Source organism: Leuresthes tenuis, unplaced genomic scaffold, assembly GCF_036924035.1.
Source record: "Leuresthes tenuis unplaced genomic scaffold, fLeuTen1.0.hap1 SCAF_15, whole genome shotgun sequence".
Lineage (NCBI taxonomy): Eukaryota > Metazoa > Chordata > Actinopteri > Atheriniformes > Atherinopsidae > Leuresthes > Leuresthes tenuis.
In genome coordinates, this window is record NW_027325369.1 from 26,768,110 (window position 1) to 26,779,567 (window position 11,458).

The 11,458-nt window shown below is 42.9% G+C and overlaps 2 protein-coding genes across 5 annotated transcripts in view; one reads left to right on the plus strand and one right to left on the minus strand.

Annotated features, from left to right (window-relative positions):
• Positions 1 to 3,133, plus strand: part of ralgapa2 (Ral GTPase activating protein catalytic subunit alpha 2) — a 90,051-nt gene extending 86,918 nt beyond the window's left edge. For 3 of the 4 annotated variants that reach the window (XM_072365623.1, XM_072365626.1, XM_072365624.1), the window contains one exon: positions 508 to 3,133. In XM_072365623.1, coding sequence (XP_072221724.1) covers positions 508 to 668 — 161 coding nt within the window. In that variant the 3' untranslated portion in view covers positions 669 to 3,133. The remainder of the gene's footprint in view (positions 1 to 507) is intronic. The other variant, XM_072365625.1, reaches the window with a different exon arrangement.
• Positions 3,134 to 4,941: 1,808 nt separating this feature from the next.
• insm1b (insulinoma-associated 1b) lies at positions 4,942 to 7,724 on the minus strand. Its single transcript, XM_072365954.1, has one exon. The coding sequence runs from the start codon at positions 7,522 to 7,524 to the stop codon at positions 6,055 to 6,057; it is 1,470 nt and encodes a 489-aa protein (XP_072222055.1). The 5' UTR covers positions 7,525 to 7,724; the 3' UTR covers positions 4,942 to 6,054.
• Between the last annotated feature and the right edge of the window lie 3,734 nt (positions 7,725 to 11,458).

Sequence of the window (11,458 nt, forward strand, 5' to 3'; positions counted from 1 at the left end):
AATCATTGATGTGAAGGTTTTGTGTAAAAGGACAATGCTTGACAATGGGAAGGCCCCGATGTTCACAACAAGAGCGTAATGTCTAATTTTATTTTCATTCAAAGCATTCTGCTTTCACACTGCGAACTGAATACTTTCTTTTTTAGCTGCAAACGTTCTCTCTTTTTACATCATATAAGCATCTGGAAAAAACTTCTCTTTTAACAAGCTCTGCTTTTCTACAGCATGTGAAAAAGGCATGTAATCTCTGAAAGGTTTTTATTCGCTGCCTTAATTCTAATGAACTTAAGCTAAACTAATTTGAATCCTAACTCTTGTTTTTCAGTTTGTTTTTGAATGAGGGTGAAAATCCTATGAACTGGGTATTGTTGGTTTCAAGAGCATGAAGAAAGCATGCTGACACGTACAATTGAAACAAAGCCCAGTGAAACCCTGCCACATCTAACTGTCTCTGTCTCTCTCCATCGCTGTCCCCCTGTCTGCAAACTTTTCCCATGTCTTTCTCAGGATCCTTCACTGGCAGCGTCAGCACCGAAGGGGGAAACACCACGACAACCACGACAGACTCAGTCGATCAGGTTTCTCCCACCATGCCCCGTTCCACAAAACACAGAGTTTCAGGGAAACTCCGCCGATCTGCCAGCGCTATAAGCAAATCCTCCAACTGAGCTGTTCAACCCGTCCCCCTTTTTCCCAGAGTGAAGCCTTTAATCTTCTCTGGAAGAAGCTCACAAACCCAGCCGTGACTGCAAGAGTGTTTTTTGTCCTTTTTTTTTTTTTTTTGTCTTATACGAACATTAACTGGAGTAGGTTCAAATTTTTTAATTTAAGTGGCTGTCGTTGATTTTTGTCGCTGCATTTCACTTTAGTTGTGTTAACTGAGATGGACATGAGACTAAACTATTTATGCTCATCCTGGTGGTTTCAGCAACATAGGAAGACTCTGTTTTAAAGCAACCTGTGATGTAAATGTCATTTTTATTCTCTTTTTCTAGTGCACTCTCAAAGCACCAGAAAAACAAAGTTCTTACTATAGTAAGGGAATGGGAGACTGCTTTATGCCGTTTCTTTATCTAACCTGTTTCAACACTTAATGTAATAAAGCACTGAATAACACAGTTGTAAATGCAATTGTGCTAAAACTGCACAAGAGATTGGTATCTGTTTATGAATATGTCTGCCTTGTTACCTCCTTTTGCATCTGCCACAACCTTCCTGTGTCAAAGATTCCACTTCAGGTAGAGACAGAATGATGCTGAAGCTGTTGTCCTGCCCTGTAGCACCAGTTTGGACGATGTTTGTGGACCATTTTCCCACAGTGGAAAGAAGAAAAGACTGATGCCCTGGGGAACGTCTCCCCTGGATGATTTGTACTCCCTGCACTACTGCACAGACTGCTTGGGTACGGAGTCCCTGCAGTGTCAGAGGTTTTTTTCATTGTTTTGAACCCGGAGTGGACAATCGATGACGTCTTTCTAGCTTGAGATGAAATTAGATTTGTTTGTTTGGTTTAGTTTTTTTTTTTTTTACCTCTCTCATTTTCCTTTTTAAATGAATTCCAATAGATTGTGTCATGATTTGATTTATGCAACTCTGCTGGAATGAGAAAAGACTGCGTTTGTAATTGTTTTCTGATGTTGTTAACTTGGGCTTATGTCCGGTAATTAGATAAGTTCCTCCTGTCTCTTTCCTCTGCTATCCGTTTCTCTGTCCTGTGAAGCTAAGACATCGACATTCCGACATTCCCAAACAACGTTTTTGCACTCACTTTCATCATTAGCATCGAATGTTCTTCTTCTTTTTTTTTTTTTAATTCAAATTGCTTTAAATTTTATTATCTCGTGTGTTTGCTAGATGTATATTGAGAGGATTATTTTGCTGATATGTTATATTATGTATTCTTGTGCTGTTCAGAGGAAAATACCGCCAGAGCCTCAGGTGAATCTTATTTCCATGCACTGGTGTGTGTGCTTGTATGAAAGTATTTGAGTGTGTGTAGCCTGTGTGACTGTATCTGAGGGAGCTTCTCACAGTGCCTGTGTAATGTCTGTCCTCTACAGTAAGATGATGTCCCACACCACCACTACTGCACCCACATCATGAGATTTAACTTAGATGTTCATCACATGAACATGAGGCAAACCGAGATCACTTTGAACCCCAGCTCCTCGTTAGCAGTCTAAAACAAAGTGCTTTCCTCCCCTTCGTCTCTAAAGGTCAGTGTCTTGTGCCTCCCACAAAAACAATAGACTCCACCATTTTCCCATGATCCTCTCCCCACGTGGCCTCCTGAGGCCTGTCGTCCGGGGGGGGGCTCGGGCTCGGGGCATGAGGTGGCATGCCAGCGCTGAACTCTTACTAGCCCTCTTAGCAACAGTCATGCCAGCGCTCTCACTCCTTCAACCTGCCTGCTCAGGTTGTCATGGTAGCCAGGTGTGCCCCCCCCCCCTCATCACACACTCGGACTACACGCCCCCTGAAGGCTCCACCCAAGCCACAACACTATCCCCATCTGTTGCACTACTATGCCTTACTTTTGCCCATGCCCTCTTTCTCCCACAGCTCACATCCTTTTGTTTGTTCAGTCCTCAAGCAGAATATGGTCAATCCAAACAGCCGGAGATTCCACACGCCTGTTTTTTGGGCTTTTTGTTTATCAACGAATGTATAGTTCTATAGGCCTGCACCACGCCTATGATTTTTATTCCCCCCCCAAAGCCACTTGAAGGAACCACCCAAGATGTTGATCTAAAGATTGTAGGTTATAGAAAATGCCTGTTGAAGGGATATGTTCTCCTCGTTTAGTGGCTTAGTTGCTGGAGGTGTTTGGACCAAGATAAGATTGTGCGTCTTATATTTGTGAAGAAAAATTTGTTAGTCTTAGTCTTGATATGTTATTTTTTTTCTCTTGTTTTAGAAATCCTTGTACATTGTGTCAAATTTGAAGGCCTCTTTGCCCCCTAATATGAATATATTAATGCCTGTAATATAATCTTTGTATAAGAGAGGAAAAAAAGCTTGAAATTTCATCTTGATCTGTCAACATATCAAACTTTTTAAATGCCGAAGTCCTGCTATCTTCATTAGAAATGTGAAAATTGAAACATTTCATTAAATCATTTTTGAAATTCTACACAGTTTATTTTTCACTCTGTTAACTGATGTGTTGAAAATGAGGGCTTTTATTATTGTGTAGGCTCATGATGGTGCTGTTACCATGGGGTTTTCTGTGACCCTGGCCCGGCCGTGCTAACAGCAGCGGCAGCGGGGGTAACCTGACCCTCCTCCCATCTGTCTCCCCTGCTGCTCAGCCCTACTTAGAGCAGGCCAGCATAATGGAAGCTCATCGGGAGGTACAGGTGCAATGGCTGCAGCACCTACAGGTGCCCTACCTCTCCTGGGCCACATAAAGACGCAGGAGAAGCACTTGACCATAATTGGAGCCCTGAAACTGTGTGTGTGAGAAATAATCCTAATGTTACCTCATTTTCACTGGGTTCAGCTCTGTTTGGCTCAGTCATTGACTTGAAATATGTTGCAACAGAACAAGCTGACACTGTGATTACTATCTTATTGTATTATTTCATGTTATCCCACTAGCTGTGGTCAATTTTCACACTTCAGATATCTGTTTTTCTTGCTATATTTTCGGCGTTGCCTGGAGGCAGAGAGATGCTCATTTGAAAAAGTTTGTGTGATCTCCTTCTGCCTCAGACAGGCGCATAATATTAATAAGAGTGCAGAAACTGGGAAAGATGAGGAGTAAAAGTTGGTTTGAAGGTGAGATAGAATTTTTTCCTCCCCCCATAAGTGATGATGTTCTGAGGTCAACGTTGTCATTATGCTAACTGTATCTGTGATTTAAGTCGAAAGTGACACAATTGGAAGCTCCCTGCTGAATTACAACCCACTTAATGCTTTAGGGGTTCTACTGGGCAGATATAAAATCAGCTGTGCCCTGATGTGTCCTAAATCAGATGGAACTGAAGAAAAATCGAGCTGTGAGAGTTTTCCAAAGCAGACAGATGTTTTACTGCGCCAGAGGTGAGCGCTGATCCACCACCTCTTTGTCCTCCCGTCATGTCCTGACATGGTATTAAGGGGGGGATTTATGATAAGGCCGTAAGTGGTTCTCTATGGCAGCGACACGGCGTCTATTGAGCCTCTGTAGCAATGATTTACGGAGAATCGGTCTGATAAAGGGGGGGGGTGCGAAGATTTCGTCACGAGAGTTTCTGACGTTTTGTCGTTCACGGTAAGGCCTATTTGATAGATTTGAGCAAGTTTGGAGTCTCTAGAGTTTTGAACCTGCGGATTTTAAAAGCTGACATTTGATTTTCGTTTTTGTTTTTTAGCGTGAAATGAAACTATAGACACCACTCTCAAACACCAGTTTGAGAACCGACTTTAAACCTGTTGGGACATAAAAAAAAGTTGCGTTGTCTGTGAATTTATTAAGACAAATGGTGTCTTAGATTCATATGCAAGTAAAACATACAAGATAAATCAAAGGTGGGGACTTTATTATTATTGTTACTAAGACAGACAAATGAAGTGTTTTTGATGTGCGCTCGAAACTTTTTTCAGTTTTATGCACCGAAAACAAAACTGCAAAATCAGTTCAAACATCTTGGTGTTGTAACTTGTTTCTAAGTATTTTTTTTAATGTTCATCGAAGTTATCTTGGCATTGCAAGATCATTTCTTATCAAAACATCACAAAAGCTCCTCGGAGATTAAACCTTGGATGGACAAGTGTGTTATTTTACTAATAGTCCGTCCGAGGACGCCAAGGCAGCCGCGTCAGTAGTTGGATATGATAGTCCATCCAAAGAAGAAGGAAGATACATAGATTTCTCTGAAATAAAGTTCATAAGGCTGTGAAGTTCAAGCTCTGAGACCACGTGTCCTTTTGAAAATATTTTATTTCCATAGACAACAACGATATACACATACAATCAAAGCGCTATAAAAGCCAACATTTAAGAAAAATAACTTGTCCTTAAAAAAGATTGCATCTAAGGTAAGAGCTTTAAGTTTTTTTCATTTCCTTTTTTTTGTTTTTTTTTCAGTTTGGATTTTTATTTCTTACAAGAGCTGTGGAGATTGAAGATTAAAACCCGACCCACGACAGTTATCACAAACTCATAAATTTGACCAATAAAAAACAAAACAAAAAAGAAAAGAAACAGAAAAAACATTTTGGCTATACGACATGTAAACTGCCAGAACGATTCACAGGGAAGGAAAATCACGACAAACACAACAATAAGTTACATCAAATAATTAGAATAAATAAATAAATATGATGAAAAATATTGCAACAATCTTCAATAATAATAAAATATGTGCCAGCATTAAAAATTAAAACAATCTATGTTGACTTTTTTTAAGGCAGTTATACAGCAGGATTTTGGATGTGTATGTACTGTAGGCTATTTCAGACTAGGCTTATCTGTATACTAAAGGCATTTGTGGTTCTACTAAACGGGGAATTCTTCAGTCACGCTTTGTTTTTTTCCACCACGACAAAGTTGATAAGTTCTGTCATTCACAAACTGGCGTAAAGCTACAGTGATGGAGCAGTCACGGTCGGTGAATTCAAGAGACTTCGACGGGGGGGAAAAAGGATTTCTGAGAATTTTAAGACATTTCTTAGGTCTAGAAGCTATCATTGAGCATGTGCTGTCCTAGAAAAATACCCTTTAACAGTCAAACTAACGCTTTGTATTCTTTTTTTTCTTCTTCTTCTTGATAAACTAATTTGAGAAATAAAATCCCAAAATAGGCCTATGTGTACTTCAAATATAGAGACAAGCATTCAACAATCACTGATTGGCATGGAAAATACACCACTTAAACATCAAACAGCTCTGCCTTTCATTGGCCTCAAGTTATGGCAGTGAGCGACACAAACTTTTTTGTGTTTTTATCTTTTTTCCTCTTTTTTTTCTCACCCCAGAGCAACTTTTTTGTTTGTTTTTCTCCATTTTTTTGTAATCATGATCATTTTCATTCCCTCTCCCCCATCAAAGGCACAAGTTCTGTGTTGTCTTCAGCAGGCGGGGCGCACCGGCATTTGCAGAAGGATCACCTGCCTGTTCTCCGAGGGGTGGCACTTGTTTATGTGCCTGGTGAGCCCCGGTGAGCTGTAGAGAGTGGCGGGGCAGTATTTGCACGGGTAGATCTGGGAGGAGTGCATGAGGCGCAGGTGTCTCTCCTGGCCGGCCCTGCTGGTGAAACTCTCCCCGCACACCGGGCACAGCAGGCAGTCCACCGGGCTCAGATTGAGGGGGCTTTGGTTTGAGGCTTCCTCTGAGGATGAAGAAGATGATGATGCTGAAGAGGAGGATGAGGAGGGAGCGGCGGCTGACACCGAAGCCTGCTCTATCGCGCGGTCGCTGGTTTGAAACCCGTGCTCTTCCAGCACTTTCTTTTGCAGGGCCTGGTGTCCCATTATGTGTTTTCTTAGGTATGCCTGTCGCTTAAACCTCTTACCACAGTACTGGCAGTCATATGCACCATCTTCAGAGCCTGATTCGGACAGCCCTGGACTCGGGGTGTCTCTGTCACTCATGTCTTTGGCTTCGTCGGAGACTGACTTGATACCTATGGGCGGCATTTTGGCTATTTCAGATTTGATACCCTGTGCGGGTAGCATCGCCGGGGCGCCGGTGGTCCGGGGTTTGTGCCAGCGGCGGTGAGAGGCGAGGTTTGCCGGGCAGCTGAACATCTTATCGCACTCAGGACACCGGTACTCGACTCTGACTATGCGAGAGCATTTGTGCTGAGCCAGAGAGAACGGATCCGCGTACGCTTCTTTGCACAGTTGACACACAAACTCCCCTAAAGGTTTGTTTCCTCCGGAGGATTGCGCCCTCGGCTTCACCTCCACCGGCCCCTCTTTGATTTTAAGCCCAAGCACCGGAGAAGTCGTCACCTCGTCTTCAAAGTTGAGTTTTCTAATGGCTTTGGGTTTCTTTGAGGCGGGTTTGGATTTGCGCTCTGCTCCATCGGCTGCGGGTCGTTTGATGGCGACCCGGTTGCTTGGTCCCGGGAGGTTGCTGCTAATGCTGGTGGTGCCGCTGCGGCTGCTGTTGCTGGTGCCGATTTTCAGGTCGACCGGGGCGTACAGAAGATGGTCCAGGCCGGAAAGCGAGGCGGGTGTTGGGAATGACTCGGCAGAAATAGGCGAGCCCAGATTGAAACTTCGCTCAAAATATCCTCGGTCGTGCTCTTTGCTGATGGGTCGGGTGGGGCTGTAGATGGCTTGGCACACTGTCTCGGGGTTACCAAACTGTGCCAGCTTCTCCAGTCTTTGTACCGGAGCGTCAGCTGCGGTGAAGTCCGGCGACGCTGAGGCTCGGTCTGGACTGGACGCCACGGACATCGGCGGGGAGGGGTCAGTCTGATTCGGCAAGGCAAATAGGGTGGGTGGCTCCTGGAGGTCATCTTCGTCCGATCGAGTCCTGTAGGAAACATGTGCAGATTTCTTGTTTCTTTTTACCAGGAATCCTTTGGGCATCTTGGCGAGTAACAGCAGAAAGGCACTTCGGGGAGGTGGGTGAAGTCTGGAGTATCCAGGTTTGTTAAAAATATGGCAACACGAGAGGCTTATGGGACTTTATCTCCCCAGTATATCGATCCTTCTGTTGCTGAAATGTTTTCGTCTCCAAGGCATAGCTCCACTCTTTTTATGCCGGAATGATGCTATTGTTCTCGCCCCCCCTGTTGCAGCATCCCCAACCAATGAGATGAAACCAAGATCCCAGTGGATTTTATTGTGGGAGGGCTCAGCGCCTGGGTTTGGTGGATTTCGTTGGAGGATGTGCAGATAGCTTAGCAGATGTACTGGCGGTTTATTACATTAATGTGTGCGCTCAACCCCTCCCCGACAGAGGCACACGCCGGGACCCTCCTCTTTTTATGGTCTGATGGGCCCCTACACAAATGCACACGTGCCACTGCTTTGTGGTTCTCCTCTGGGGGGCCCAGAGTTGCCAAAAGGAAATGTCCGTCACTACCACCATCATCACAGTTCAGAATTAAGGCAGGGTGAAACAAGCTTGGTAAAACAGAAACCCCAAGCTCCCTCTTTGGGTTTCTGCTCTGATGTTCGTCTACTAAGAAAAATCGCCACTCAGACAAAACTACAGTGTTATGTTTTAAATTCAGTTTCTTCCCAGGCTGCTTTTAGCTCCACGTGGAGCAAAGTTGTTTGTTTTTGTGCGTGGTCCAGATTATCTTAGGCACATTACAACGAACCAAACAATGCAGTTTTATAGACCTTTATTTTATTGTGTCCTAAATAAACACTAGAGAGGGAGTGTTTCTTTATTTTAAGGCACGTGTCTGTCTCGGTAGTTGAACTCGACATATAAATCAGACATCTCGTTGCATACATAAGTAATAAGAAGGCCCTCTGGTCTTTGTGCACAATAGCCACGTCTGCCTGTGCTTAGATATCTTTTTTCTTTCTCTCTCTCTCTCTTTTCGTTTGAAAGGCAAATTGACCTCTTAACTGTGAAACGGGACTCATGGCCAATCTGGCCCACAGCAAGACGCGTGCAGGGCGGAATCAGCGCTCCACACAAAGAAGGCCGCAGTCTGTAGGCTTGCGTTGGAAAATGCTGATATTGAGAGCTAAAACGTAGCTGATGTTGTCCCTGGATACAACCTGACCGTGTTTGAATGAATATGAACTACTTTCACCAAGCCAACAGTTTTATTCTGCTGATAGACGCTCATAGGTTTATAATGAGTCTGTTTATTAAACCTGAAAGTAAAGATAGGCTATGTTGTTAAACTTAAAAAACGCCCTAAATCAAAACTTGATTGCAGTAAAATTGTTTATTTCCAGCGTTATCTCTCTGATCAACAAATAAAACCTATTTTTTCCTCACATTATAACATACCCTGTCCATTTTATCTTTACCACCTATTGGTTTCTCTGCTTCTCTCATACATTCTCTACTTTTTTCGTTATAGCACCTAAATGTATGCGACAGTGCGCCACTTGGCAGAGAGTGCATTCTTTCTCCTTTCATTCGGCAGACCAGGGAGGAATTAATCTCCATCGTCGTTCATTGTCCCCCTCATTTGCATAAAGCTGCAGTATGACCAAGTCAAATAATTACACAATCGAAGCTGAGCCGCAGGCCTGCGCCTTCCTTTCAATAGGCCTCTGTGTCCCGGTGCCTTCTCACCTGCCTGAAAACACACCGTTATGTTGGCTAGAGAGGGTTAAATGATAGATTTGCTTGAACGAAATGATCCCATCTGTAAATAAAAACTAAAGACGTTCTTCTGAAGATAAATTAAACTGAATAGGAACTTTTACTGCACTGATTGGCTACATTTAAGGAATTACCAAAGTTTATGATCAAATTTTCTGTGAGGTTTTAAAATATTTGTAACCTAATTATTGTTTGACCTCAGATCTTATTTTGTTTCCAAAGGCTTCACAAACTGATTTAGACCATAGCCTATATTTTCTCTAAAATGCAGTCCAATTTTTTTTTGTTCCGGTAATACCACGTTTACCTCCTCTGCTCCATTACTTGTTGTTCTTTCAGTCTACACATCTATTAGTCGTGGTTTGTTGGGACGACAAGCTTTGATGGCATTTTAACGAGTTCCTCTTTCCCCCGAGATAATTTCTGTGGGACGCGTGGGCTGGTGTTGGTCTTGGCTATAGCGACGCATGCGCGTGTTTGCTCAGTGGCGCGTGCTGCTCTGCGCGGACGGGAAGCATAGGCGCCTCATTACCATACAGCTGCAGTCGCTTTAATGCAGGCTCCTCCTAAACCTTATCTTTCCGTGGGATCTCAAATTTTGCTCTCCTTTTCTTCCGACTAAAATACTTTGCTGTTAGTATCAGGCTTGGGTTATACAGAAACTGAAAATACATGAATAGAATGTTTACACATGTTTCTCGTTGGTGTGAAATAATTGTTTCTTAAAAGCAGACCTAAATTTGTCAAACCTTCTACAGTTCTATAAAACTGTTGCTTAAGCTGTTGTAAGCCTTGACAGTTCATAGCTTGACGCTACAACCAGAAGTTTTTAGGTAAATCCATTTCTTAGCTTCGAGTGTCAAAGCTCAGTTCTTATTTCATTGCACCACCTACAGGATGAAGAATTAATCATGAGGATACAAGGAAAGTTTATCTCCTGCACTCAAACCTTTCTGCAAGCATCGCCCTGTTGTTTTGGTTAAACATTAACTGGGAAGTTGTGCAGCAGTTTGGTCATTTCTCAAAGATCAGATTACACTTATTCTCACCATAGTCGTACAGCAGCCTCCTGTACTTCTTAGATGAAGGATCACTTCTTTGTGCTGTGCCAAACCAAGCAAATTTGACATTGCAACAGGACATGACTGTAATTGGTGCTCACTACAGGGCCACCTTCAATGCACTGTCAATCAATTATTGTAATGGATTAGCTGAGGTCCTACTCTGGCTGGTTGTAATCTGATAGAAGGCTCTTTCAGCACCATGGAGAGAGCCAGCAAGGGATCCAGATTTAATCAGAGGGGCTGTGGACACAGCACAGCCTCAGCTTCAGCCTTTGTCCCCAAAATCTGAGAGCAGAAAGGAACCAGCCAGGGAACAATGACACAGTAGGACAAAAGAGCCACAGTTTAATGAAGTGATTGGTTTTTAAATATACTTTTAAACAGGTTTTCCAAAACACTTTCAAACTATTTCTGCCATGGGACAACAGCTCCAAGATATGCCATTGCTGGTTAAATTCTCTTTATTCTCCTCTGTTCAGTTCTGTTGTTTCCTATTCTACCAGTTTGTGACCATGTTGTGTCTTATTTGTTGCTGGTCAAACTTATTCTTCCAGAATGTGTTCTAACATGCAACATTTGTTTCTACCTTTTGTGTAAAACAACTTGTTGACATGTTTTAGCTGAGAATAAACTGCAACTTGTTGAGTGATTGTTCACTTAAAAAATCATCCACCGTCAACCACATTTAAGGTCACACCTCTTTCATTCCCAGTGGGTAGTTTTTCTCCTGGAAGATCTCGAAGACCATCTGTAGATAATTTAAGGCAATTCAATGTGTTGAATCACAGTCTAACTGCATCTGTAAAAGGCTACCGTGTTGAAGGTTTGTTGTGTTTGTGTTATACTGTAGCACCCAGAAGATCAATGGGGAAATTGTCTGCCTGGCCATCAGAGGAACACAGGGGTCATGGTCTAGACTTTAAAGTGTACTTTGGAAGTTTGCCCATGAGACCAGGTTGCTGTGAAAAGCTCTGTAAAGTGGTATGGCTCTGAGCTTAAGTCTAATGGACCTCATGGACTTGATGGGGATTGTCCCTGATGTCATTTGTAATATGGACAATCACGATGATGACTCGTTGAGAACAAGGACAGATGTTCTGTGGCTTGAATGACCTTTCTGAAAACATTATGTGGAGTTGACTTTTAAATGATGCAAAAT

Coding starts and splice junctions, on each gene's coding strand:
- insm1b (XM_072365954.1), bottom strand. CDS start 7,524: ATGCCCAAAGGATTCCTGGTAAAAAGAAACAAGAAATCTGCACATGTT.